At 47.8% G+C, this 26002-nt stretch overlaps 2 protein-coding genes across 2 annotated transcripts; one reads left to right on the forward strand and one right to left on the reverse strand.

Moving 5' to 3' along the window:
* Nucleotides 1-2012: 2012 nt before the first annotated feature.
* On the forward strand, nucleotides 2013-8804 carry LOC120711095 (ATP-dependent zinc metalloprotease FTSH 7, chloroplastic-like). The gene is made up of 13 exons (XM_039996504.1): nucleotides 2013-3028; nucleotides 4471-4536; nucleotides 4624-4758; nucleotides 4867-4932; nucleotides 5016-5201; nucleotides 5282-5368; nucleotides 5644-5757; nucleotides 5839-5963; nucleotides 6049-6157; nucleotides 7207-7332; nucleotides 7421-7741; nucleotides 7833-7956; nucleotides 8089-8804. Exons 1-13 carry the CDS (start codon nucleotides 2171-2173, stop codon nucleotides 8211-8213), a joined length of 2442 nt encoding a protein of 813 aa, XP_039852438.1. The 5' UTR covers nucleotides 2013-2170; the 3' UTR covers nucleotides 8214-8804.
* A 14286-nt stretch (nucleotides 8805-23090) lies between these two features.
* Nucleotides 23091-24249, reverse strand: LOC120711100 (cytochrome b5-like). The gene is made up of 3 exons (XM_039996518.1): nucleotides 23910-24249; nucleotides 23733-23799; nucleotides 23091-23601 (listed from the first exon to the last, which is right to left on the reverse strand). The coding sequence occupies exons 1-3, from the start codon at nucleotides 23991-23993 to the stop codon at nucleotides 23339-23341; spliced, it is 414 nt and encodes a 137-aa protein (XP_039852452.1). The 5' UTR covers nucleotides 23994-24249; the 3' UTR covers nucleotides 23091-23338.
* Between the last annotated feature and the right edge of the window lie 1753 nt (nucleotides 24250-26002).

Here is a 26002-nt window from a genome sequence, read left to right on the forward strand (position 1 = left end):
ATCTTATACTAGCTTTTGTTGCATAGAGTTAGCTGCGTAAAGGCAACACCCTGCTTCCTTTATGTTTAGTAGATCTGATCTATTATGGTTTGCTCTTATTCTTGAGAATTGGCGTAATATCTGCTAGGTTAGGCCTTGCAAATGGGTTGGATGATCCGGTGGCGTGTTAGATGCTCTGCTCTAGTCTTAACAGGGAATTGATCCGGGAATCGGCTCTTGCTAGTTCTTTCTTAGGCCTCTGTTTTGGTTATGGTTTAGTTATCTGTTACGTTTATTAGGCCCAGTCACGTGTAGGATGTTCCGATCTAGCCGTGAAGCCTTTACCATCGTGGATTAGATCAATTAGATCTAATTGAAGCAGCTTTACAGTTATTCACTTTAATCATCAATATCCGGATGCAAACAGATCCCATCTGACACCGGGACTCAATCGGTTCTTTAAAGCCGATGCAAGAGTCGTCCCGGGGAGCTGAACACGGCTCGGACTTATGTTTCCATGTGTTTGTGTATGCAGGCAAATCATTGCAAGCACGTCCACACCTTCCTGATCGGGTATAGATCAGGTGGCACGCCTTGCGTCTTCACAAGCCGCGGCGTGTGCTGGAATTGCAGGCCGTCGACGAGGGAGCAGTGCCTGCCAGCGCCCCGGCAACCTCCTGGCTTTTCGTGTTGCCTGTCGCTGCTCGCCTGTGGGTTTCGACCGACAACACTTTATCAATACAAGTTCTTCAAGAACACTTAAATTTGACTATATTTGTACAATTTTTTTAATAAAACGAGTAGCAAAATTTGAGATTAAAAAGTGAAACGAACTATGATTTGGAACGGCGGGAGTAGTAAGCACTTGATGTTTCAATAGAGTAGGAGCAAATAATGAATAAAGTATTTGACTTCAATTACATTAGGATAAACCTATAGAACTTAAGACATTTGTCACGTGGGATTTTATGTCATTTCAGTTATAGAATTTAAAATATTCTTGTTTGACCGGATTTTTTTGACCGCGTCTTATACATATGACAAAAGCATGATTTGAGTTATCTTTCAATCAAAGTCAACTATATATTTCTATAAGCACATCCAAAGTAGATCTTAAAATTGATGAAATCATTACAACTGCCTTGTTGCCGACGCACACATCACCTACAACATCGTCTACCAAACAACTATGGTGCAATATTCAGCTCAAAGAAATATTAGAAATGCAAATAGACTCTAAATCACGCGATTAGGTGGGTATTTATGTTCCAGTCTAATCACTTACAGGTACTGAAACTTAAAATCAAAGTGACTCCGAGGTGGTTTATATTCCCCCCCCTTTACATGGTAACAGTCTAGGCTAGATACGTACTTTCAGTAAGCATAAGGCCAAAGTGGGGCCACGGTGACAACTGACAAGAGAGGTGTACGCTAGGCCAACGGAATTACCGATCTACGGAGTACGTGCAACCAATCTAAATTCACACGTCATCAATAAAAAAAATCTAAATTCACCCTTTTCCTCCTAGATCGGGATTAATAAATTCAATAATTTTTGTTGGTTGTATGATGAGATACGCTCAAATTTCTGTGGACATCACAAGCTCGACGCGCTGCACCATCCGACCCGCCAAATATCTCGAGTGGCCCACTTTCTGACAGACACGCCCCACTCTCTCTGACACCTCAGGTCCACAGCTCGTCCCCACCAATCCCGTTGCCTCGCCGCCGCGGCTCCGTGCGATATGTCAAACCAAACGGATAAGCCCCGGCAGCCCACGGTGAAACCAGGTAGCAAAGAGAGGAGCCACTGACCGTGGGCCCAATACCAGCCCGCTTACCCGATCGGGCCCATATGTCAGAGAGAATTAAGAAAAATTGGCAGGTGGGCTTAGGTTTCGTAGATGGAGTTACCTTAACAACCCGGCGTGACGGCGTGATACGCGACTAACGGCCACCCCCTTCCCTCCATGCCTCTCGTCTCGGCCTCTTCCTCTGTTCCTCATCTCTCTCTCTCTCTCTCTCTCTCTCTCTCTCTCTCTCTCCTCTCCCCTCGTCTCCTCACCCCGACCCCCGCCCACCGATTCCTCCACGCCACGCGCGCGGCAGCGGTGGAGCTGGACGAGCTCCCTGGCGGTGCTCCTCGCCCAACACGGCCTAGGGTTCGGGACGGGGCTGCCTCCCTATCCGCATGGCCTTCGCCGCCGCGGAAACCCTGGCCTCGTTCCCAATCGCATCCCCGTCCCGCTCGCTCCTCCGGCCCCTCCCCCGGCGGCTCGCCGCAGCCGGGGGAGGCGCCCCGTCGATCCGGATATCCGCCGTGCCGCCGCGGGGCCTCGAGGTGGCGCTCGTGCGCCGCCGCGTGCGCCGCTGCCCGCCGGCGGCGCGCGCGAACGTCGAGCGCGACGGCGACGAAGCCGGCGCCCCCGGGAATGGCGAGGCTTCCTCCGCGGGAGATGGCGACCGCGACGCGCCTGCGGAGGCGGGGGCGGATAGCACCCGCACCAGCACCACGAGCGCGGCCGCGACGCCGCCGCCACAGCCGTCGTCCAAGAGGGGGGAGAACAAGTGGCGGCGGAGGATGCTTAAGGGAGGCGGCGTCGGGCGGTGGCTGTGGGAGCCCATAGTGCAGGGTCGGGAGATGGGGTTCCTCCTGCTCCAGCTCGGCTTTGCCATATTTGCGCTACGCATGCTTCGACCGGAGATCGCGTTACCTGGTTCTGAGCCCCGGCCGCAGACGACGTACGTCAGTGTGCCTTACAGCGACTTCCTGGCGAGCATAGACAAGGACCAGGTGAAGAAGGTCGAGGTGGACGGGGTGCACATCATGTTCCGGCTCCGGCCAGAGGTTGAGGCCCGTGTGGTGGAGCAAACACCAGTGCAGCGTGGAACAGATGCTGTCGTTGATAGCGCTGGAGTTTCCAGGAGAATTGTCTTCACGACCACTCGACCAGTGGATATAAAGACACCATACGAGAAGATGGTGGAGAACATGGTTGAATTTGGGTCACCTGACAAGAGGTCTGGCGGCATGCTCAATTCTGCCCTGGTATGGCACTTATGCTGAAAGATATTTCTGATACAATTCCAAACTTTCGTGGCTTAAATAAAAACAACCCTTCCCCAGACCCCGCACAGTGCGGGAAGCCTACGGCACTGGGTACGCCCTTTTAATAGTATTAGCCTCACCAGATTAGGAATTTTGAAATTTGTGTCTGAGCATGTAGAATGACAGATTAGAGAGTCAGAGATGTTCTGAGCATTGAAATTGATAGATAATTTGACAATGATCTTTGAAGAGTTGATCCAGTAGGCCCAGTTTGTGTGAGTGTTTTAATGTGAGGAAGAACATTAGATATCTAAGGTTATGTTTGTACTGACTAGAATCCAAGTGATTTCAACAGATGAAACATAACCACATGATCTGCTCTATTTTGTATTTTTGTTCATAGGTTATTCAGGAAATAACATGTTTAGTTGATCGTACTGCTATAACTAATGCTTCAGATATGACTCAGTGTTTCGATTGTAGATAGAATGATAATTTATAATCGTTGCATGTGTTAAAGTAAAATCTCACTGAAGTGCTGAGATGGGTCTCATTTTAACTCTGTTTTGTGTTAGCAGCTGTGCCTTGGCAGTTATTTTTATCACTTCTTCTGTTTTGCTATATTTTGGTTTTCTAACATTCATGGCTCACGTAGATGTTCTTTTATAACATTGTTATACACAAAATTCAAATTATAAGTGCAGTTTCAAACATTAAGGCTTATATCCTTTTTACCATGTGCCATCTCCATTGCTGAACTCATCATTGCTCTTGTTGCGCAACCATGATAACACTGTATTCAGTAAATCTTGTACCATATGTTTGGATGGCCATAAAAAAATCTACTGGATAGACATTAGATGAGAAGCTTACTTGCAAAGTACATTCAACATTCTACAGTTACATATGGATGGTAGCTTTAACATTTCCATGATTTGATTCTTGAACTAAAACGCAGAATGAAATTGGAGCTTCATTGTGTCCATGCTAAAAAAACAAGAAATTAGACTCAAGGACTGATCTTGGAACCTATAAATGAAAACACATGAAGTCTTCTTTGACCTAATATGGGACTGTGGAAGCTTAATTGGGAGTTGTGAATAAGAAATTGGCATCATGAAAAATTAGGGAACGGGACTCTCGATCTGGTCTTGAAACATAGAAATGAAATGCCTGAAGTCTCCTTTAACCTAATATTTTGAATATGTAAACTTAATTGCAAGTTGTAAATAGGAATTTGGTTCATGTAAACTCCCAGCCTGATCTGGAACTGACCGAAAAAATGCATGAGGTCCCTTTAGTTTTTTATGACCTAATACAGGAGATGGAATCCTAACTGAGAATTGTAAACCGGAATTTGACAGGATTGAAAGTACATCCCTACCAGCAACATAGTTTTTTTTAGTTGTACCTTTTGGTCTAACTACCCTTATATTTTGCAGGTGGCTCTTATTTATGTTGTATTGATTGCAGTAGTTTTGCAGCGGTTACCAATAAGCTTTTCTCAGGTACCGATGCACGGCTTCAATCAAACGGCAAGAACACACATTTATTGCATTTCATTTGTAAGTATCTAATTTTTTCTGTAAACTCAGCATTCAGCAGGTCAGCTGAGGAATAGGAAGAATTCAAATTCCAGCGGAGCAAAAGTTTCTGAAAGTACGGATATTGTTACATTTGCTGATGTGGCTGGAGTAGATGAGGCAAAAGAAGAGCTGGAAGAAATTGTGGTATGGATCCAGGATCCTACTGTTTGTTAGTAGTACATGAAGCAATAATATCATCTGCGTATTCAATTGAAGGGAACTAAGCTGGTTTCATACATACTTTCTCTTCAGGAGTTTTTAAGGAACCCAGAAAGGTATATTCGTCTTGGTGCACGTCCTCCTCGTGGAGTCTTATTGGTTAGTTCTACAATTGCTTTTAGCAATGGCAACTACTGCTCCACAATTTTGTTTGTTACCATAATGTAATTCTTTGTCTACAGGTGGGTCTTCCAGGGACTGGAAAGACACTTCTTGCAAAAGCCGTAGCAGGGGAAGCTGAAGTTCCATTCATAAGTTGTTCAGCTAGTGAATTTGTGGAGCTATACGTAGGCATGGGAGCAGCTCGAGTGCGTGACCTATTTGCTAGGGCCAAAAAGGAATCACCGTCGATTATTTTTATTGATGAGGTAACCTACACATCCAAGATACAATCTAGCTTCATACTAAAATGTATGCTAACCCCTTTCTGTTTGGCCTGTCTTTGTAGATTGATGCTGTTGCAAAAAGCCGTGATGGTCGATATCGCATTGTCAGTAATGATGAACGCGAGCAGACACTAAACCAATTGCTAACGGTAGGGCAGTTCTCTTTCTTGTTTCTTGAGTGTTAACAAAACTAGTTGCATCGCAAGTTGGGATCCAATTAAAGCTTCTTATACCTCTATTGGCTGAGAAGCGATTCTATGCTCTCAGGAAAACTAAAAAGCAGAACTTAAGCATATTAAGGGATTTTGAGCTACACACATTTTCACTACTAAGATTAAGGCTTTATTGTGCAATATAGTTTTGTAGAAAGAGTAGAACATTATTATTATTGGTTTAGCTTCTTTTAATTTCGAGGTTTCCGCAGGAAATGGATGGATTTGACACCAACTCGGCTGTTATTGTACTGGGGGCAACGAACCGAGCTGATGTTTTGGATCCTGCCCTTCGGCGCCCTGGGAGATTTGACCGTGTAGTTATGGTTAGTTTCCCTTCTCAACAAGATATATAGTGCTATAGTGTTCATATCTTTGTCTGATTGTCATTAATGTCTGCATAACAGGTTGAAGCTCCTGATAGGTTTGGCAGGGAATCAATTCTTAAAGTTCATGTGAACAGAAGAGAGCTTCCACTTAGTAAAGATGTAAATCTTGCTGATATTGCTGCAATGACAACTGGTTTTACTGGGTAAAACATATATTCTATCAATTTCTGCATCTTAACCTTGTAGAGCTTTCAAATTGACATGTTAGCTATTTTTTATCCTATGCAGAGCAGACCTTGCAAACTTAGTAAATGAAGCTGCTTTGTTGGCTGGGAGATTAAATAAAGAAATAGTGGAAAAGATTGACTTCATCCGTGCGGTTGAGCGCTCTATAGCTGTATGTTGTTTTTCTATCTCATATTTTTTTCCCCGCTGTTTAGTTTCTACTTAAAGCACTTGTATACTATGGAGTTTGAAATTTCCTTTCCGGACTGTATTATACTTAATGTCACGGCCCACGGGCCGACTGGGCCGCGCGGTTACTGTAGCGCACGGCTACTGTAGCACGAAAGAGAATTGGACTGACTTAAATAGCCGGTCCCTGGGAAGCTAATAACTCCGATTCGAACCTTTTGCGCGAAGCGAGGACGAAAGCACAAGAGAGTTATTTAGCAGGTGTGGTCTACTCAACGTGTAGAGTAGATCTTAGCCGTTATTCTGGGCCGGGTCGTTACAGGGGTATCAGAGCCATACTCTCGCGGTTTCACGCCACGTACGGGCAGAAGTGCGCGTACATGAGCACGTCGACGCGTGGAAACACAGATGCCAACAGCATGTGGACGGACACACATGGGCTGCTGGCAGTGAACCCACGGACGTGGCACATGGGATCGTAGCCCTAGACGTATGGGACGTGGCCCAAGAGAGGGGATCTTGCTCCCTTGTCCTGTATGGGTAAGTTGGTTCGACGAGGACGTCGAACCCTAACGGGGGGAGATTGTCACGGCCCACGGGCCGACTGGGCCGCGCTGTTACTGTAGCGAACGGCTACTGTAGCACGCGGCACAGTATTCCTTTAGTCCCAGACTGGAAACGGAAAGGGAATTGGACTGACTTAAATAGCTGGTCCCTGGGAAGCTAATAACTCCGGTTCGAACCTTTTGCGCGAAGTGAGGACGAAAGCGCAAGAGAGTTATTTAGCAGGTGTGGTCTACTCAACGTGTAGAGTAGATCTTAGCCGTTATCCTGGGCCGGGTCGTTACACTTAAGATACAAAATTCTCTTCTCCTTATTTCTATTTTTATTAAATCATGCCATGCACGGAGTTCTGCACATGTTTGTCAGCTTTTTCTGTTGATGTCCCCTCTTTTTTCTATTCTAGTTGTCAGACATGATAGTTCTCCATGCTATTGTGCTGGAAGCTAATTTTGAAGCTTATGTTATCAGGGAATAGAGAAAAAGCATGCAAAATTGAAGGGTAATGAAAAAGCTGTTGTCGCGCGGCATGAAGTTGGACATGCACTTGTTGGGACTGCTGTAGCAAATCTTCTGCCTGGGCAGCCACGTGTGGAGGTTTGAACTTAAACAACTACTGGTAGAGCAGTCTGAAAAAAAAGGATTAAATTTGACTTGCATTTTAATGCCGAATTTTTTTTGACAGAAATTGAGTATATTGCCAAGATCAGGAGGTGCATTAGGCTTCACTTACAGCCCTCCCACCACAGAGGATAGATATTTGCTCTTCGTTGATGAACTACGTGGTCGTCTAGTAACACTTCTGGGCGGTCGGGCAGCAGAGGAAGTTGTTTTAGCAGGACGAGTTTCTACTGGTGCGCTTGATGACATAAGGCGTGCTACTGACATGGCCTACAAAGCTGTAGCAGAATATGGTCTTAATCAGCACATTGGCCCAATATCAGTTGCTACTCTGTCAAATGGTGGGCTAGATGACTCTGGGGGATCTCCATGGGGAAGGGATCAGGTTTGCCTCTTAACTTTTCCTGCACCTGCAAGTGAAACTAGTAAGGTACCATATTCAATTTCTGAGTTCAAATTTTGAAAACTAATGGCAGGGCCATCTAGTTGATCTCGTCCAGCGGGAAGTAAAAGCACTTTTACAATCTGCACTTGAAGTAGCTCTTTCAGTTATTCGTGCTAATCCTGCAGTTTTGGAAGGTCTTGGAGCATATTTAGAAGGTAATTCTATCAATATCTGGATACCTCTACATTATGGTTCTCCTTTGTGCCATTTGATTTGCTTTATCAGATAAAAGTTAAAATTGTTTAACACATGCTGTGTAACTGCTGGTTATCGTACCTCTTTTTCAGAGAATGAAAAAGTTGAAGGCGAGGAGCTTCAAGAGTGGCTAAAGTCAGTCGTTGCACCAAAGGAGTTGACTTCTTTTATCAGAGGACAGCAAGAGCAAGTTCTTCAGCTGGAAGCAGGCTCCTAGCATCTGGGCTATACATTGAACTCCTAAATTAATTACTTAACAAAACTAGCTCAGCAATTAAAATATACTCCATGAGTTCTGTGGTTTGCAATTGAAAACCTACATGCTGGGAACAGACATGTGGCCTCGTGGTGGGCCGTTTAACCTCCCAACCACCCGGGCTAAGCTGTCAAACTGGCTCGGATGCCCTCCACTTCACAGCCTATCCAGAGATTCAGGACAATTTTCAGAAAAAGGAAATCTGCAGGCCCAAGTGATGATGTATATATATCTATGGTTGCGGTTCCTGGACCCTCAACTACAAAAGATTCAAAAAGTGATTCATATTGAGTTGTAACGTTGTAACATCAACCTCTGGAATATTGTTAGTGATTCAGTTTCACATGTTGTTCATAGATTAGGTGGGTATTACACATGTAAAAGATTTTCTCCCCTAGGTTCTCGTCTTCACAGTATTGAAAGTTTTTTTTCCCTCTCCTTTACATTGCCATCTTAGAAAACATCAATAGGATATCACATATATGAACTATGGTTCCTGTACTGATATACTTTTCTCAATATACAGCAGGCTTCAACTCCATTATTTGTGGACATTCCTGCTAAGACTGGGCATGTTTTCCACATTGTGTAAATGCTCATCCGAAAGGTGACTTCTTTTTGAACTAAGAGAAGTGTGATTTTTCTGAACTTGAAGTCCAATGTTCTCTGAAGCAAGAGTGTCTGTATGAATAAGCCTCTTGCGGAAAGTTGATTTTTCAAGTGCTTTGGTTTTGAATAAAGGGTGATTGGGAGGACCTCTACCCGATAGCATTGAGGAAATAGAAAGTAACTCGCTGCAGTGCTCTACATCGACCTTACCTGCTGCATATCTTAGTTTGCCTGTCTCGGACAAGAAGCTACGAAGGAGTGATCTTCTAGCTTGGATTGAAAAAATTACAACAAACTACCAGGGTGGAAAGCTTCCCTGTTGAGCCTTGCTGTCGAGCAGTTTTGGTTCGTTTCATCATCACCACTATCCCAATTTACTTATTAGTTGCCCTCAAGGTTCCTAAATTGTTCATCCGGGCAATCGATAAAATCAGAAAAAGTTTCTTGTGGAAAGGAATGAAAGAGGCAAATGGGACCACTTGTTCATCCGGGTGCTGTCTAGTAGCTTGGGAGAGAGTCATGCGACCACTTGAGTTAGGATGATTGGGCATTCACAACCTAGAATTATGGGATGGGCCCTGCAGACGTGGTGGCTTTGGATTGAAAAAAAAAAAGCCAGAGCGACCTTGGGCTGGTCTTAAGATCCCTGTTCATATGCGGCTATGCTTGCAATTTTAGTGGCGAAAACATATTGTTTTGGACGGATCGTTGAATCCATGGCTATTGTTTACATGACCTTGCACTCAATGTTTTCAAGAGTATTCCTCCAAGATTGATGAACAAAAGAACTTTACCCGAGGCCTACCATGAGCTGACTTGGGTAACAGATATTCCGGGGGCTCTTGGGTGGCATGGTCTTGCTGAATACTTGCAGCTTTGGTATATGATCTCTGACATTGCCCTTAATGATAATGAAGATGCCCATGTGTGGAGGTTTGAATCTCCAGGCATCTTTTCTACCAGGTCGGCATATCATGCTTTTTTCATTGGTTAAACCACTTTTGAGCCTTGGAAACAGATTTAGAAATGGTGGGCACCGGGGAAATGTAAAACCTTCATTTGGCTGGCCGTCCGCAAACATTGCTGGACAGCTGACCGACTACAAAAGAGAGGGCTTCCACATCTAGAGCATTGCCCCCTTTGTGACTAGGATGATGAAACGATTCAGCATTTACTCACTTCATGTGTTTTTGCTAGACAATTCTGGATCAGCATTCTACAACTTCTAAACTTGTCAACACTGGTTCCAAACTGAAGATGTACTTTTTTGGCGGAGTGGTGCAAAAAATCGTGGAGGAAAATACCGAAGCAACACAAAAAAGGGTTTCAACTCCCTATTCATTCTTGGAGCTTGGACCCTTTGGAGGCTACGGGCCTTTTCACAAAAAGCGGACAGTTACGCTTGCTTGTTGTTGGGGATTGGACCTTCGGGTCAAGCCCTCACCCTCGAAAATGCTCCCTAACCTGTTTGCAGGGCCGCAACGAAATGGAGCTAGGCGCACCCGAAAGTATCGGATGAACGCTGAGAAGCGCAAGCTCGAAGATCATGACCTTCGGTCCGAAGGATATCACCTCCCGAAGGCCGAAGGTAACGGATAGCTGCCCTGAAGCGCAAGCGCAAACTCCAAGACCTTCGGACCGAAGGATTTCGCCTCCACCACGCCGAAGGTGACGAACGGCTATCCGGAAACGTAGACTCGAAGATCAAGACCTTTGGGAGAAGAGCCTGCGACCGGGAACGGTGGCGTCTGGCCGATCGTTGATGGAACCGGCAATTTAGGAAAACCTGGCCGAGGGCTAGGGGTATAAATAGCCCCCTCTCTCCACAGTGTAAAGGGTTGAATTTTCTGACTATTATTGGAGAGCTCGACATTTACTTTCATTGCCACCTTTCCTACTGTTCATGCTCCCTGTTTGGGCATCTACAAAACAAAGATCCCAACAGCGGCGCCCACCATTCCAGCACGTAAAACAACCCTCGATGGCCCCAGCGAAGAAGAAAGCCACCGCCGGCACCACAAGCACCTCCACTGAGCCTGGCCGCAACCTCGATGACCCCCAACCGCAGCACGAAGGAGTCAACCCACAAATGGAAGACATCAACAACGAAGCTCCCCCTCACGGAGACCAGTTTGATAACACTGAAAACTCCAAAGCTCATCAACTCACAGAAACTGCACTCAAGCTCAAAGCCCTCGAAATGAAGAAAAAGAATATCAAAGCCCAGCTTGCAACCAAAAAGAGGGCAATGGACCAAGCCAACAAGTTAGCCGAGGCAAGGCGCAGGCTAGCAGAGATGGAGACAGAAGTTGAGAGCTTACAGAGGGCATACCAAGAAATGCCCGAAGGCTCCTCCCAGCAAGAAAACCGCGTCATCCTACAGACAGCCTTCGCTCATAATGAGAACCAAAGGCCACCGCCGGTCAACCTCCCATTTGACCCGACCTCGCCACTCTCAGTCGCTCTGCAGCGAACTTCATGGCCGCTCGGCTACAAGCCAACTCAACTCCCCAAGTACAACGCCACAACAGATCCAACTCAGTTCCTCATGGCCTACGAAGCAACCATCGCTTCGGCCGAATGTGACGACTCCACCATGGCCAAGTCCTTCATCATGGCTTGCGAAGGTTCTGTGGCCAACTGGTATTCGTACCTGCCTCCGCAATCAATCAACAACTGGTATCAGCTAAAAGGAAGACTCCTCCAGGACTTCCAGGGCTTCAGAAGGCTGACTACAAACACTGTCAAAGATTTCAAGTGCCCCCAGCATGACCGCGAGCCCCTCTATGACTACTTCCGGAGGTTTGTCCAAAAGAAGGCTCAAATTCCAAACTTCCCGGAGAAAGATGCGATAGAAAAATGCATCGAGGGACTACTGCCTGGTCAGCTTGCTTCCCACCTCATAAGAGAGCCTCCGAGGACTCTAGAGGAGCTTTATTCAGAAGCAGAAAAGTACGCGAAGTCAGACGCCGACCACCGCAGAAGGGTCGAGCAAAGAAGAATCATGCGTCACCCTGAAAAGTACAACCAGCAAACATGGCAGCAAGAGAAGCAGCCAGCTCACCAGCTCATCTTACCTCTGGAAACTTCGCACGAAGATGAGGATCAGATAACCTTCGATCCCTTCATGACACCACCAGAGCCAGAGCCTCAACGCTCAAACGACAAGCAACCTTCGTCCGGGGCACGAGGTAGAGGTTGCGGCAGAGGAAGGGGCCGAGGTCGTGGACCTTCGCGTGACCCCAAAAAATTCTTCTGTCACTTCCATGGATCTGACTCCGACCACAGAACAAACCAATGCCCGGAGAAAAAGAAAACCCTCGACAGAATGGAGGCCGAGAAAAAGGCCAAGCTAGTTGGCCACACTACATGGCCACAGACCCAACAACCTCAACAAATACAGTACACACAGCCTTCGTTCGTTCCACCTCAACCATTTACACAAGCATACCGCCCACCAATGTTTAGCTACAACTACAATCAAAGCTGGCAGCCGCAGCCAAACCCTACAACGCAAAACATTCAACCCACAGCCCAAGCTCAACCCACTCAGGAACAGCTACCGCCACCCCCAGCTCTGCCACCAAAACAAGAAAGCCAAACCACAAATAGCCAACCCGCGGCACTACCATCCTTCGGCATGATCATGCCAATCTCCGGAGGTTCTACCCTGGACTTCGAGAACAAAAGGCAACGCAGGGACTACTTCAGGCAAGTCCATTGCATCGTCTCCGAAGGCCCAACAAAGAGAACCCAGTGGTCACACTCTCCGATCACATTCTCTGAAGAAGATGTCAACCTCATCAGCTACCCACACACATATGCTCTTGTCATCGAGGCAAACATTCAGGGCTGGAGGATTGGCAAGATACTAGTTGACACCGGCAGTTCTGCAGACATCATCTTCTCCGACACCTTCGATAAGATGGGGATTGACCGAAGCCTGCTTCAACCTTTGGAAATCCCTTTAATGGGATTCGGAGGAAAGAGAGTGAACGCAATCGGCAAACTGTCACTCCCCGTGTCCTTCGGAGACACTGCCAACGCAAAAACAGAGCACATCACCTTCGATGTGGTAGAAATGCCGTACCCATACCGTGCAATCTTAGGAAGAGGAACAATCAACAAGTTCGAAGCTATCGTCCATCAACTATACTTGTGCATGAAAATGCCAGCTCCCGCAGGGGTCATCACCGTTCGCGGAGACCAGCAACTTGCACGGGACATTGAACGGGGATACACCCCAGGACAGAAAAATGTGCACAACCTTCGGACTGAATCCAAGCCAGTTACAGTCGAAAAGCACCAAGGGGACAGCGAGAAAACAACCTTCGAAGAAGACTGTGAAATCAAGAAGGTCCCCCTCGATGAACACCTCCCAGACAAAATGGTTACTATCAATGCAACACTAGAGCCTCAAGAGGAGAAAGAACTACTAGAGTTTCTACGCAAGAACCAAGATGTTTTTGCATGGTCCGCCAACGACCTCCGGGGAGTCAGCAGAGACATCATCGAGCATCGCCTGGACACCAACCCAAACATCAAGCCGAAGAAGCAAAAACTTCGCAAAATGGCAGATGAAAAAGTCGCAGCAGTCAAGGCCGAAGTCCAGAGACTGCTAGATGCAAATGTCATTAGAGAAGTCAAGTACCCAACATGGCTGGCAAATACTGTGCCAGTCAAAAAGAAGAATGGCAAATGGCGCATGTGCATTGACTTCACATACCTCAATAAAGCCTGTCCGAAGGATGATTTCCCATTGCCAAGAATCGACAGAGTCGTCGATGATGCGGCAAACAGTCAACTCATGTCCCTACTGGACTGTTTCTCCGGATACCATCAGATCTGGATGAGGAAAGAGGACGAAGAAAAAACAAGTTTCATAACCCCATTCGGCACCTACTGCTTCGTAAGAATGCCTGAAGGACTAAAGAATGCAGGACGGTCTTTTTCAAGGATGTCTTCTGTAGTCTTGGAGCATCAACTCAAAAGGAATGTCTTGGCTTACGTTGATGACATTGTTGTAACTAGTTCAGTAAGAAGCAACCACGTGGCAGACCTGGCTGAAACCTTCGCAAGCTTAAGAAAAGCAGGACTGTCCTTGAACCCCAACAAGTGCATTTTTGGAGTGCACAAAGGAAAGGTGCTAGGATGCCTTGTGTCCACCAAAGGCATTGAAGCAAACCCTGACAAAGTAAAAGCTCTTTGGAACATGGAGGAGCCAAGGTCCATCAGGGACGTACAGAAACTTACAGGGCAGATTGCAGCCCTAAACAGATTCATCCCATGCTCTGCAGACCGAAGCCTACCTTTTTTCAAGGTCCTTCGCAACGCAAACAAATTTGAGTGGGGCCCTGAGCAAAGCGAAGCCCTCAAGGCGCTCAAAAACCACCTACAGAACATGATCAAAATGACCTCACCTGACCCGAAGGATGTGTTGCTCCTATACATCGCAGCATCCTACTCTGCCGTCAGCGCAGCACTCGTACTCGAGAGAGAGAGAGAGCGAAGGAAAAAAGAAGCAACTGCCTGTTTATTTCGTATCCGAAGCTCTCGCGGGCTCGAAGCTCGTGTACTCAGAGCTAGAAAAAATCGCATATGCAGTAGTCATGTCTGCCCGGAAGCTTCGACACTATTTCGAAGCTCACAAGATAATCATGGTAACAGATCAACCCTTGCACGACTTGTTCAGCAACAGAGAGGTCTCAGTCAGAATTGCAAAATGGGCTTCGGAGCTATCGGAGTTCTATATAGACTTCGAAAGAAGAACAGCCATTAAATCACAAGTATTAGCAGATTTCATTGCCGATTGGACATCCCCAACATTCAAGGAGGAACCTTCGACTGAAACTTGGATCGTGCACTGCGATGGGGCCTGGTGTAACGACGGAGCGGGCATTGCTGCAATCATCGAGTCTCCTTCGGGAGCAAAAACAAGATACACAGCACGACTCAACTTTTGCAAATTAAAATCATCAACCAACAACACAACCGAGTACGAAGCCCTGCTCCTGGGACTTCATAAAATGAAAGCCCTTGGCCACCAAAACTTCATAGTCAAAACAGACTCGAAGGTTGTCAGAGATCACATCGAAAAGGACTCGGAGGCAAGAAAACCAGAGCACATTGAGTACCTTGATGCAGTTAGATCCATGGAGAAACATTTCAAAGGCTTCGACATCGTTCATATCCCTAGGCACATGAACGACGAAGCAGACAAACTGGCAAAGGCAGCATCAAGAAAAGAACAGTTACCACCAGATGTATTTTTCGAAGAAATCAAAGAACCTTCAGTCAAACCGAAGAAAGAAAAACAAATCTCAGCCATCTCAGCTGAAGATTGGAGAGCACCCATAATGGAGTACCTTCGGGGAAACATTGAGCTGCCAAATGAGAAAGAGGAAAAGAAAATGTTCCAAAGAGCAAGGGGCTACGTCATATCCGAAGGAGAATTATTCAAGTCAGGTGTAACCAGCCCATGGTTAAAGTGCATCTCAACGACCAAAGGAATCGAGCTCCTCAAGGAAATACACTCCGGGTCTTGCGGATCTCATATTGGCTTCAGACAACTTGTATCCAAAGCCTTCAGGCAAGGATTCTTTTGGCCAACAGCCCTGAAGGATGCTCAGCACATAGTGAAAACATGCCAAGCATGCCAAATGATGGGCCCGAAGTCCACAAAACCTTCGGAGCCAATTCAACTTATACCCCCCCTCCTGGCCTCTTCAAAGATGGGGAATTGATCTAGTGGGACCCCTACCCACAGCTCAGGGAAATTACAGGTACGCAGCAGTTGCTGTCGAGTACTTTACAAAGTGGATCGAAGCCAAGCCACTCATCAACATCACATCGGAAACAATCAGAAAATTCTTTTGGTAGAACATCGTCTGCAGATTCGGGGTCCCAAGGGAGATCACCGTCGATAACGGAAAACAGTTTGATTCGCAGCTCTTCAGAGAATTATGTTACAGTCTGGGCACGAAGGTAATCTTTGCTTCGGTGTACCACCCACAATCAAACGGGGCTGTCGAAAGGGCCAATGGCATCATCTTCGGCAGCATCAAGAAGTGCCTGTTTGATCAGAAAAAGGGTAAATGGGCAAATGAACTCCCGAAGGTCATCTGGTCCCACAACACCTCAGAATCAAGAACCACCAAGTTCACCCCATTCAGACTACTATATAGTGCCGAAGCAATGACACCAAAAGAGCTTAAGAATCGAAGCCTAAGGGTGACTCATCAAATCGAGGGCACACCCTCGGAGGAGAAAGACCTCATAGAGCTAGACATCCTGCAAGCTTCGAAAAATCTAGAAAAATATCAACAAGAAACAACGAAGTGGAGAGACAAGAAAATAGTGAAAAAGGACATCGCAGTCGGAGACTGGGTCATAAAAAGGAAGCCAAATGCCGAAACCTCCGGCAAACTACAACCCAAGTGAGAAGGACCATTCCTTGTAATAAAAAGCAACAGGCCAGGATCATTTCACTTGTCCGACGCCGAAGGAAATGAGCTGCAGCATCCGTGGAATGCCGACAGCCTCAAAAAATACTACATTTAAGTTTGTAAAAAGGACGCATCGCAAAGCTATAAGCGATTGCGGACCTTCGCATTTATTTTTAGTTATTTTATACAATGTAAACGGGTCGTACTCTTTTCCTCACAAGGGGAAACTCCGCATAGGAGTGAGGTTTTTGACGAGGCGGACCCAGTGTAAACTATCTAAATACAATGAATTTTCCCCAAACAGTGTCACTCTCGCCTAAGCAGCCAAAATGGCAAGCTTTGGCAAGCATCTGCATGTTAAACAAAAAAGTAAGTTAGCAAAGTATGCAGAACCCGCAAACTTTGCATACTTATCAACGCAAACGCACAATAAGTGCAAAAACGCCAAGGGGCTTCGACCTATCAAAAGGTCCAAACCAAAAAACCTTCGGCAAAGACGCACAATAAGTGCAAAAACGCCAAGGGGCTTCAATCTTACAAAAGGTCCGAACCAAAAAACCTTCGGAAAAAACGCACAATAAGTGCAAAAACGCCAAGAGGCTTCAACCTATCAAAAGGTCCGAACCAAAAAACTTTCGGCAAAAACGCACAATAAGTGCAAAAATGCCAAGGGGCTTCGACCTTTCAAAAGGTCCGAACCAAAAAACCTTCGGAACAAAATAAAAAAAAGTGCAAAAACGCCAAGGGGCTTCGACCTTTCAAAAGGTCCAAACCAAAAAACCTTCGGCAAAGACGTACAATAAGTGCAAAAACGCCAAGGGGCTTCGACCTTTCAAAAGGTCCAAACCAAAAAACCTTCGGCAAAGACGCACAATAAGTGCAAAAGCGCCAAGGGGCTTCGACCTTTCAAAAGGTCCGAACCAAAAAACCTTCGGCACAAAATCAAAAAAAAGTGCAAAAACGCCAAGGGGTTTCGACCTTTCAAAAGGTCCAAACCAAAAAACCTTCGGCAAAGACGCACAATAAGTGCAAAAACGCCAAGGGGCTTCGATCATACAAATGGGCCGAAACCAAAAACCTTCGGAACAACAGCACAATAAGTGCAAAAACGCAAAGGGGTTTCGACCTTACAAATGATTCGAAACAAAAAAACCTTCGGCAAAAAGCGACTCGAAAGCATCGAAAGACGGATGCCAGAAAGGGGGGAGACGTTTTTTTCTTTCCGAACCCTCGGCATCCATCATTCGAAAAACCAATGAGACAACGCCGCGCAGGTAAGAGGGGAGACGTTTTTCAAAGAGCAAATATGCGCGCATTGTCTCTTATGGCAGCAACTTGTTACCCGAACGAATCATGACCACCTAAGCACTAACGCACCAAAAGCACAAACCCAAAACCTACGAAATAGGGACTCCAACGAACCAAGTGCGAGAAAGGGGGGAGACGTTTTTCTTAAATTCCTCGCACTTAACTCCTCGGGTCCCAACACCACTAACGAAGCCAAAGAATACAGGAAGCGTTTTAACCAAGTGTAACAAAGCATCTCGAAGGATGCACATATTAAAGCACTGCGAAGGATGCACACTTCAAAGCATCCCGAAGGATGCACGCATCAAGGCACCTCGAAGGATGCACTTATCAAAACACCCCGAAGGATGCGAACAAAGCATCTCGAAGGATGCACACATCAAAGCATCCCAAAGGATGCACGCATCAAGGCACCTCGAAGGATGCACACACCAAAGCATCTCGAAGGATGCACTCGTCAAAGCATCTCGAAGGATCGGCAGATCAAAGCATCTTGAAGGATGCGCAAATCAGAGCACCTCGAAGGATGAGAAGAAGTAATCTCGAAGGTTGCATCCAGAAGGAAAAAAATGAAGGATACGCACAGAAAGGCAACCCGAAAGGCGCAATAATAAGCCTAGAAAGAATATTATACACTTTGAAAATCTTTGCGAAGGTAGCGTTCAGACAGCAAAACGAAAATTACAACGAATCACGACCGGACCAGCATAAGTACTCCGCAACGCTGCATCCAGGATGAGCAAGGCTGAAGGCCACCCAGCTCATCATTACCCTAGCATTGTTCGCGTCCTGCAGCACGGGAATATTTACAAAAAATTCCAAGTCCCAGAAACAAATCCCCACAAGCTAATCTTTAGACCTGTGCCCCGGAAGAACCAGCAGCACCATTCCCCGAAGGAGATCTCCGATCCTTGGACATTAGATTATCCTCCGAAGGACAATCAGGAGACGCCTCCTGCACGAAATAGACAAAACCAATCAAAAAAAAACAAAAGACAGAAAAATTGCTGAAAAAAACCCTACCTCAGCAGCTGCTGCAGCCAGAGTCCGAACAGCAACCTTGCCAGAAGTTTCCCAGAAACGCTCAAAAAAAGAAGCCTTCAACTCTTGAATTTTTGCCACCTCCACCGCCAAACCTTCGTACGGTACATATTGAAAACCATCCAGTCGGGCAAGATCAACTGCGCCGACACGAAGAAGATTTCCAACAAGCCCCTCGAAGGAAACAGAGGCCGCGTTGTCATTTGCCACGCTCATCACCTCGCCAAGGCCCTCGAATTCCGACTTCAACCAGTCCAAAAGCAAAAAGAAAACTTGAAGACCTTCAACCGGCTTAGGCAAGGGCAAAGGCTCAGCTCAGGGAACCAAGAGCCTTCTTGTACTCCTGGTACACTCCTTCGGCCCGTCTGGCAACCTCGGGTATGACCCGCTCGAGTTCTGTCATTCTAGTCTGAACCCATTCCAACTCCGTGATCCTACTCTTAAGGGCAGATTTCTCGTTTGCATCCACCTCAACGGCCCTCCGAAGGCTCTCTAGAACCTTCTCGTTATCCGAAGCGGTTGACTCCAACTTCGAGCACTTAACCTTCAGTTGCTGGTTCTCCTCTCTCAGAGCGAGAACCTCCACCTCAGCCCGCCGCAGTTTATCAGCCAGACTCAATCTCTCGGTGGCGCTTTTCTCCCGAAGATCAGCATCTGCCTTAGCCTTTTGCATTAACACCCGACTGGCATGGGTAAGCTTCTTACTTAGCTCACCAACAATGAAAGCAGCGTCGGAGGTGGACGCTTCAGCCACCGCAGCATCAAACCCTGAATCAAAAACAAAATCACCTTCGGGAACTCTAGAAATTGTTCAAGAGACAAAAATAAAACAAGTCCACAAACCTTTCTCGGGAGAGAGAATCCCAGTCGCGCCAGGCCCGTGCATCACGGCCAACAGCTGCTGCATCGACGCCGATACAGCTGCAGAAAGCAAAAGTAAAAACCCCTTCGGACGCGGCGAACAAGCTAGGAAGTCAGGAAAGGTAAAGTAGGTGAAACTTACCAGACTCGTCGAAGGTCATCCCCTCCAAAGCCTCCACCTCCTTGTCCGAAGGTGGAGCAGAGGAAACTCCACGAGCCTCCCCACCTCTGAGCGCCATCAGTGTCTCACCCACCAAGACCTCCCCCTCCTTGATGTTCAACGCAAACACAGGCTGCGCGACCTTTGGGGCCGGAGCCGAGTCCTTTAGGACATCGGCCGTCGAGGCAGCACCCTTCGGCATGGGCGGCTTCGGAAGATCCGCGGGCTTGGTCCCAGTCTTGACGAGGCTCTGAATCCTCCGGCGTTTCGTCGTACCTTCGGATGAACAATGAAGATTAATCAACGCTTTCGCCACCTCAACCCGACGGCCGGAACCGAAGAGCATGGTCCCGTACTCATCGCTAAGATCATAACGGGATCTAAAAAGCCACCCTTCGGGAACTACAATCTCCCCGCCCACCGTCCCCAGGAGCTCTTCCATAAATGAGGGCGTACCGCTGTCGCCCGAAGAAACCTCCTCATCTTGCGCCTTTCTCTTGGCGCTCTCTGCCCGCGCGACCGAAACCTTCGAGCTCGAAGGTTTCCGACCGCGACCGCGCCCCCGCGTACCGGCAGACCCGGAGCTCCCCGCCACCTCCACCTTAGCCTTTCCTTTGGACTTCGCCTCAGGAACCTCCGAACCTACGTTCCCCAGCGGCGTCATCCTTAGAATGGCGTTAGCCGGGACCGGCCGAAGCTCGTAAGCGACGCCCATCTCAGCTAAGCAACGGTTCAACCGAAGGTTCCCTTCGCACACCTCAACCAAAGAACAGTACTCCTTTTTGTTCCATGGCCCCAAAATCTCCGCAGCCTGACGCTCTAGCTCATCAACAATAACTTCATCGCTGGCACCTTCGGGTCTCCGAAGCCCAAAAACCGGAGAAGTCACTTCGTACTTCAAACCAACAAAGCGCTTGCGCTCGAACCTCACCGGAGACCAGCCAGTAGCCAGTGGCCAAACCTTCGCAGCCAGAAACTCCTCGACAGCATCCCGGCCACCACAAACTTGGCAAGCTGTCATGAAAGCTTCCAGACACGACTTGAAACCTGGACCTCGTTTGTTGAAGGCAGGCTGATAAACGTGATCGACCATCTCAATGTCCGAAGCAAGAAGATACTTCTCCTCGCTAGAACCTTCGGGATCGGGAAAGCCAATCTTCGCGTAAAACTAGTATTCCAACCAGTTCCCTTCCCACTTGTTCTTGTAAGCTGTCGAGAGCATAACCTTCAACAGGCTAGTCCTTTTGTTCGGTTTACGAGGGACGAAGGTGCAGCAGCCGTTCTGAACCTCGCTAAGCTCATCATCGTCATCTACATAGACCTTCCGAGGCTGGCAGTGTAGCTGAAAGAGCCTGCAAAACGCATCCACGGACACCTCCCCTCCGAAGCTCCGCACTACCCACAGAAACTTGGACAGTGTAACAATCCCGTTCGGAGTGAAGTGGTGTAGCTTCGCGTTGAATGGCTCAAAAAGCTTCGGCACAATTGGATCCATCGGAAGTCTAAGTCCCGCTGTAAAAAAAAAATCCTTAAAGACTACAACCTCGCCAGTCTCCGGAACAGGAATCAATTCTGCCCCCGGAGGGCGGCAAACCCCCTCGGCGAAGTAACCCTTCGTAACGTAGAAGTCTATCATGCTCTGAGATACGACAGATGGCTCGAAAAGCAGAGTCTTACGTTTCTCCGGAGCCATCAGATCCGACACGTCCGCAGAAACAGCCGAAAGGCTTTCGCTGGACTGCTGCTGCTGAGAAGGCTGCGAACCACCCTCTCCTTCGGAAGCTGCACCAGAGTCTGTACGGAGAACCGCCCTCTTAATAAATGCCATAACTACAAAAGTAAACAAAAAAGCAAAGTCAAATTACAAACAAATACTCAAACAAACCTTCGATCAGCCTTGCTGTCTGTTTAGTGCGAGTCATGAGCCGCAAAGTTACTTACACCGAGGAAAACAAGCAGCTTCAACGCGCACAAGAACCTTCGGACAAAACGCTTTATAGCAAAAAGCGACGAAGGATAGCAAAGCTCGAAAGGGCACAGGTTTTACCCCCCTCCTCCGCTTATATAGGCGGTGAAAAGGAACAGTTCCAGCGGTAAAACCGAGGAGACGTCAGCACAAGCGGCGCAATCAGGCAAAGACACGTACACAAAAAAAAACCGACCGTTGCAGCCGACGGTTCGGGAGACATTTTTCCTCGGGAGCTTCCCGAAGGTTACGCGCAATCTTCTTCATTAACAAGGGTTCGGACCGTCGGCTTCGGACCTCGCCCTCGAGGGGCTACTGTTGGGGATTGGACCTTCGGGTCAAGCCATCACCCTCGGAAATGCTCCCTAACCTGTTTGCAGGGCCGCAACGAAATGGAGCTAGGCGCACCCGAAAGTATCGGATGAACGCTGAGAAGCGCAAGCTCGAAGATCACGACCTTCGGTCCGAAGGATATCACCTCCCGAAGGCCGAAGGTAACGGATAGCTGCCCTGAAGCGCAAGCGCAAACTCCAAGACCTTCGGACCGAAGGATTTCGCCTCCACCACGCCGAAGGTGACGAACGGCTATCCGGAAACGTAGACTCGAAGATCAAGACCTTCGGGAGAAGAGCCTGCGACTGGGAACGGTGGCGTCTGGCCGATCGTTGATGGAACCTTCGTGACCCAAACTCCCGGAGGTACCCGAGGGTTATGGTGACCTTCGTCGACTGAAGACATGTGAGTAAAACGTGAGTATGTAGGAAGGTCGGAGTTGTACACCCTCCAAATGCGTGAGAAGGTCGGATTTGTAAACCTCTCACCTTGTAATTTTACCCCGGAGCCGGCCGAGAGTGAGCTGTAAATGAGTTGGGAGGGGGCAATTTAGGAAAACCTGGCCGATGGCTAGGGGTATAAATAGCCCCCTCTCTCCACAGTGTAAAGGGTTGAATTTTCTGACTATTATTGGAGAGCTCGACATTTACTTTCATTGGCACATTTTCTACTGTTCATGCTCCCTGTTTGGGCATCTACAAAATAAAGATCCCAACACCTGTTTGATGGAGCTACGCCCAATATTCAGAGAACCCTCCAGGCTTTTCACAATGAGTTGGAACTTGGACAGTCCGCTGGTGCAAAGGGCCTAATTGCCCTTGGCCTTGGCCGTGTGGTTCAGTAGTTTAGTTTTCCTTTTTTTTTAAAAAAAAGTAGTTTAGTTTGGCCCTTTGTGCTTTAGTGGTTAGGTCCTTCCAATTAGTTTGTTTACAATAGTTTTTATTTATTTCCTAAACTTCACCAACCCCATTCCGGTCCAAGGTCACGCGACTCTCGTGCGTGTTAAAAAAACTCATTAAGTTTCAGTGGGAAATTTTCATGTTTTTCTTTACACAGTTAACAACCACCAATATAGCGCTTCTTTCTGAAATCGCCAAAGAAGCAATCAAAAATGGTTTTCCTCCCCTTCAGCAACAAGATTCAAATTATTTTTACGAACACGTAATTATAGCAGTATGCTGTATACATCATGTTCGATACACAATACCCAGTAATTTAAAATTGACGACACCTCCCAGCGGTTGAGGTGAACACACGAACCACTCGTACTTTTTTAAGGACCCAAAAACAACTCCCAGATGCTTCCAAGAGGCTGCAGCTATGCGCCCCCGCGGAATCAACGACGGCATCTCGTGCTCGCCTCCTACTCTGCCTTGGCCCAGCCCTTGCCGTAGCTCGCCAGGGCCAGCGCCAGCAGCAGGAGGGGCGCGCCGAGCTGCAGGAGCGTCGTGGCCCAGGCGCCCGCGCTCGCCGACGCCTTCTGGGCGCTCGAGTCGCTGGGGTAGGTGTAGGTGAGCTTGGCCGGGACGGTGGCCGCGTCGACCTCGCCGATGCAGTACTGCTTCATGAGCTCCTTGGCGTCGGCGCTGTGGCCGATGTCCACGTAGTCGGCCGTCGCGTCCTTGCCTGCGCGAAACGAGGCCGCCGCCGGCGGCGGCGGGTGAGTTCTCGTCGTGGGCGAACATGTCAGCTACCTACCTCTCGCTCGCGGCTCTCGTCCCCCGGTGCCGGAGGTTGAAAACGTTGAGAAGGGTTACCTGTGCACGCCAGCAGGACCTCGTCGCCGCCGGGGTGCTCCTCCATGTACGGCGTGACGTCGTACACCTGTGAGGAGAGAACATGGCCGGCCGGCCGGCAGGTCAGACCAGGATCGACACAGGAAAACTGGCATCATCGGGAACGATCGACACGGAAGATGGATGATTAATTATTACCTTGCCGGCGATGATGAGCCAGCAATCCTTGCGGTCGTTGTGCTTCCTCACCTCCTCGAACGAGTACAGCTTCCCTCCGGCCATCTCAGAGAAGGACACCTACAGCGATCGATGGATCGGATGTATTGTGCTCCGTTCCGGCGCCAGGTGTGGCTGCCTGCTCGAGCTAGCTATACCCACCACCGTTTCGCTACCCGGGGCCGCAGCGCCGGCCGGTGCTGACTAGATATAGCCGCCGCGGGGGCGGTCATCCCACGTGTTGGCGTGGTCAGGTTCGACGTTGACCTGGCGCCATGGCGATGCCGCCGCTTCCACTGCGAGGCTCAAAAAACGTGCCAGGACTCGAGACCTTTGGGGGACGGCCGGCCGGGTGGACATTGGACGGGGGCGGACGGCGGTCGAGATCGGCGAGAAGCACCCAAGGAACATTCTAGACTTGATCGATGCCAATTAAAGCTAAACATGAGCTAATTAGAAAAATAATTGCCAAATCTAGGACTAATTCGCGAGACGAATCTATTAAATCTAATTAGTATACATCACATGAGCTTCTTACAAATTAGTATAGGCGTTGTGCAATTAGTTTTATCATAAATATACATTTAATACCTCTAATTAGTATGATTGGGCTAAACTTTTCTACGGGAACCAAACGGCTTACTCCACCGTATAGTCAATGGAGCAACTCGGACCACACACTACCCTTTCTGTAGGTAATTGCGTTTGACGTACCCTTTTTTTTTGAGATGATAAGACACCACACAGCGACCGGGGGGGGGCAGCCGGCGCGAGGTGTTTCCACGGACGAGCGCGGCGTGGACGGCGACGGCCGCGAAGGGGGCGGCACTGTCCGCCGGCGGCGCGAGCGGAGCCAGCGGCGCACGCCTGCCACGGGACCCTCCGTCCGATCGCCGGGCGCCGCCACCCACATGGTCACGGCCTCGCCTTTTTTTCCCCTGAATTAAAATAAGCGAGGTCCAGCAGCCCTGGCACGACCGGGGAAGTTCCCGTGCAACGCGACGGGGGCCGGCCGGGCCGGGAAACGCACCGGGGAAAATCTCGCGCGGCGCGAAAACCACGGGCGAGAGCGCAGTTTGGCACCGCGAGCCAAGGGGCGGGGCCGGGACCTGACCTGACATGCATGACTCAGTTGTCCACCGGTTTCCAGTGATCTTCCACATAAGTAGCTCCTCGGACTTCAGTTTCAACGGCACTAGTCTACTGCTTTGACGAGTCGAACCCATTCGTTGGGTGGCCAATCATGTATGCCGCGGCCACCTCCCTCGATGCTCTCACCGTAAGAAGCGTCTAATTTGAAACCGTTTTAAACAAATCACGGGTCATCATCTCTAAGAAATCGTTTTAAACAAATCGCTGGTTATCATCTTTAAGATGAGAGTTAGCATATGTTCGCTCAAGAGCGTGCCACATGCTACTCCCAGGATATAAGACGTGGTCAACTTAGCACGGTGTTCAATAATAATATTGGACTCTTAATATTTCCTATAATATAACATTTGTAGAAATAAAATTATAGTTATATGTAAATATAAATACAATGATATGATTATTATAAGATAAAGTTTTTATTATGCAAGATTAATTGTAGGTCAAAGTTTCTAAAGTTTGAATCTTAAATTAAGTGCACGCCTTGTATCCTGGGACGAGACTTCGACAAACCGACACATACCTGCATATAGGAACTGTTTTGATATAGGAACTGTTTTGATATAGGAGCTGTTTTGGTCCCTGCATCCATCAATCTGATTTAGGTATTGTCTTGTCAGCCCAGTATTTCTTTAGCATGAAGAATGGGCCACGCTAATTTACGGTCAACCGTACAGGAGGCGTCCGTACGGTCGATTTTCCGACAACATTTTTTTCCATTTTTAGAAACTTTTTTGTCGTTTTCTGAGAAAAATAAATTCAGACATTTTTTATGAGTCAAAAAAAATTTCAAGTGAAAATTTGGTGGGTAGAAAAATTTTCAAGAAACAAATTGGTGAGATAAAAAAAAATTTACGAGAAAAATTTTGACAGAGAGAAATTTATCAAATGGAAGAAACAAAAAAAAGTACATCAAAAAAAAATTG

Source organism: Panicum virgatum, chromosome 1K (assembly GCF_016808335.1).
Source record: "Panicum virgatum strain AP13 chromosome 1K, P.virgatum_v5, whole genome shotgun sequence".
Lineage (NCBI taxonomy): Eukaryota > Viridiplantae > Streptophyta > Magnoliopsida > Poales > Poaceae > Panicum > Panicum virgatum.

What these genes read in the sequence shown, in the direction of transcription:
- LOC120711095 (XM_039996504.1), top strand. Translation starts at nt 2,171, where the DNA reads ATGGCCTTCGCCGCCGCGGAAACCCTGGCCTCGTTCCCAATCGCATCC. An exon ending in AAGAGCTGGAAGAAATTGTG is followed by an intron (nt 4,759 to 4,866) that starts GTATGGATCCAG and finishes CTTTCTCTTCAG; the next exon opens with GAGTTTTTAAGGAACCCAGA. An exon ending in GATTTGACCGTGTAGTTATG is followed by an intron (nt 5,758 to 5,838) that starts GTTAGTTTCCCT and finishes TCTGCATAACAG; the next exon opens with GTTGAAGCTCCTGATAGGTT.
- LOC120711100 (XM_039996518.1), bottom strand. Translation starts at nt 23,993, where the DNA reads ATGGCCGGAGGGAAGCTGTACTCGTTCGAGGAGGTGAGGAAGCACAAC. An exon ending in GGCTCATCATCGCCGGCAAG is followed by an intron (nt 23,800 to 23,909) that starts GTAATAATTAAT and finishes CTCTCCTCACAG; the next exon opens with GTGTACGACGTCACGCCGTA. An exon ending in GGTCCTGCTGGCGTGCACAG is followed by an intron (nt 23,602 to 23,732) that starts GTAACCCTTCTC and finishes CGTTTCGCGCAG; the next exon opens with GCAAGGACGCGACGGCCGAC.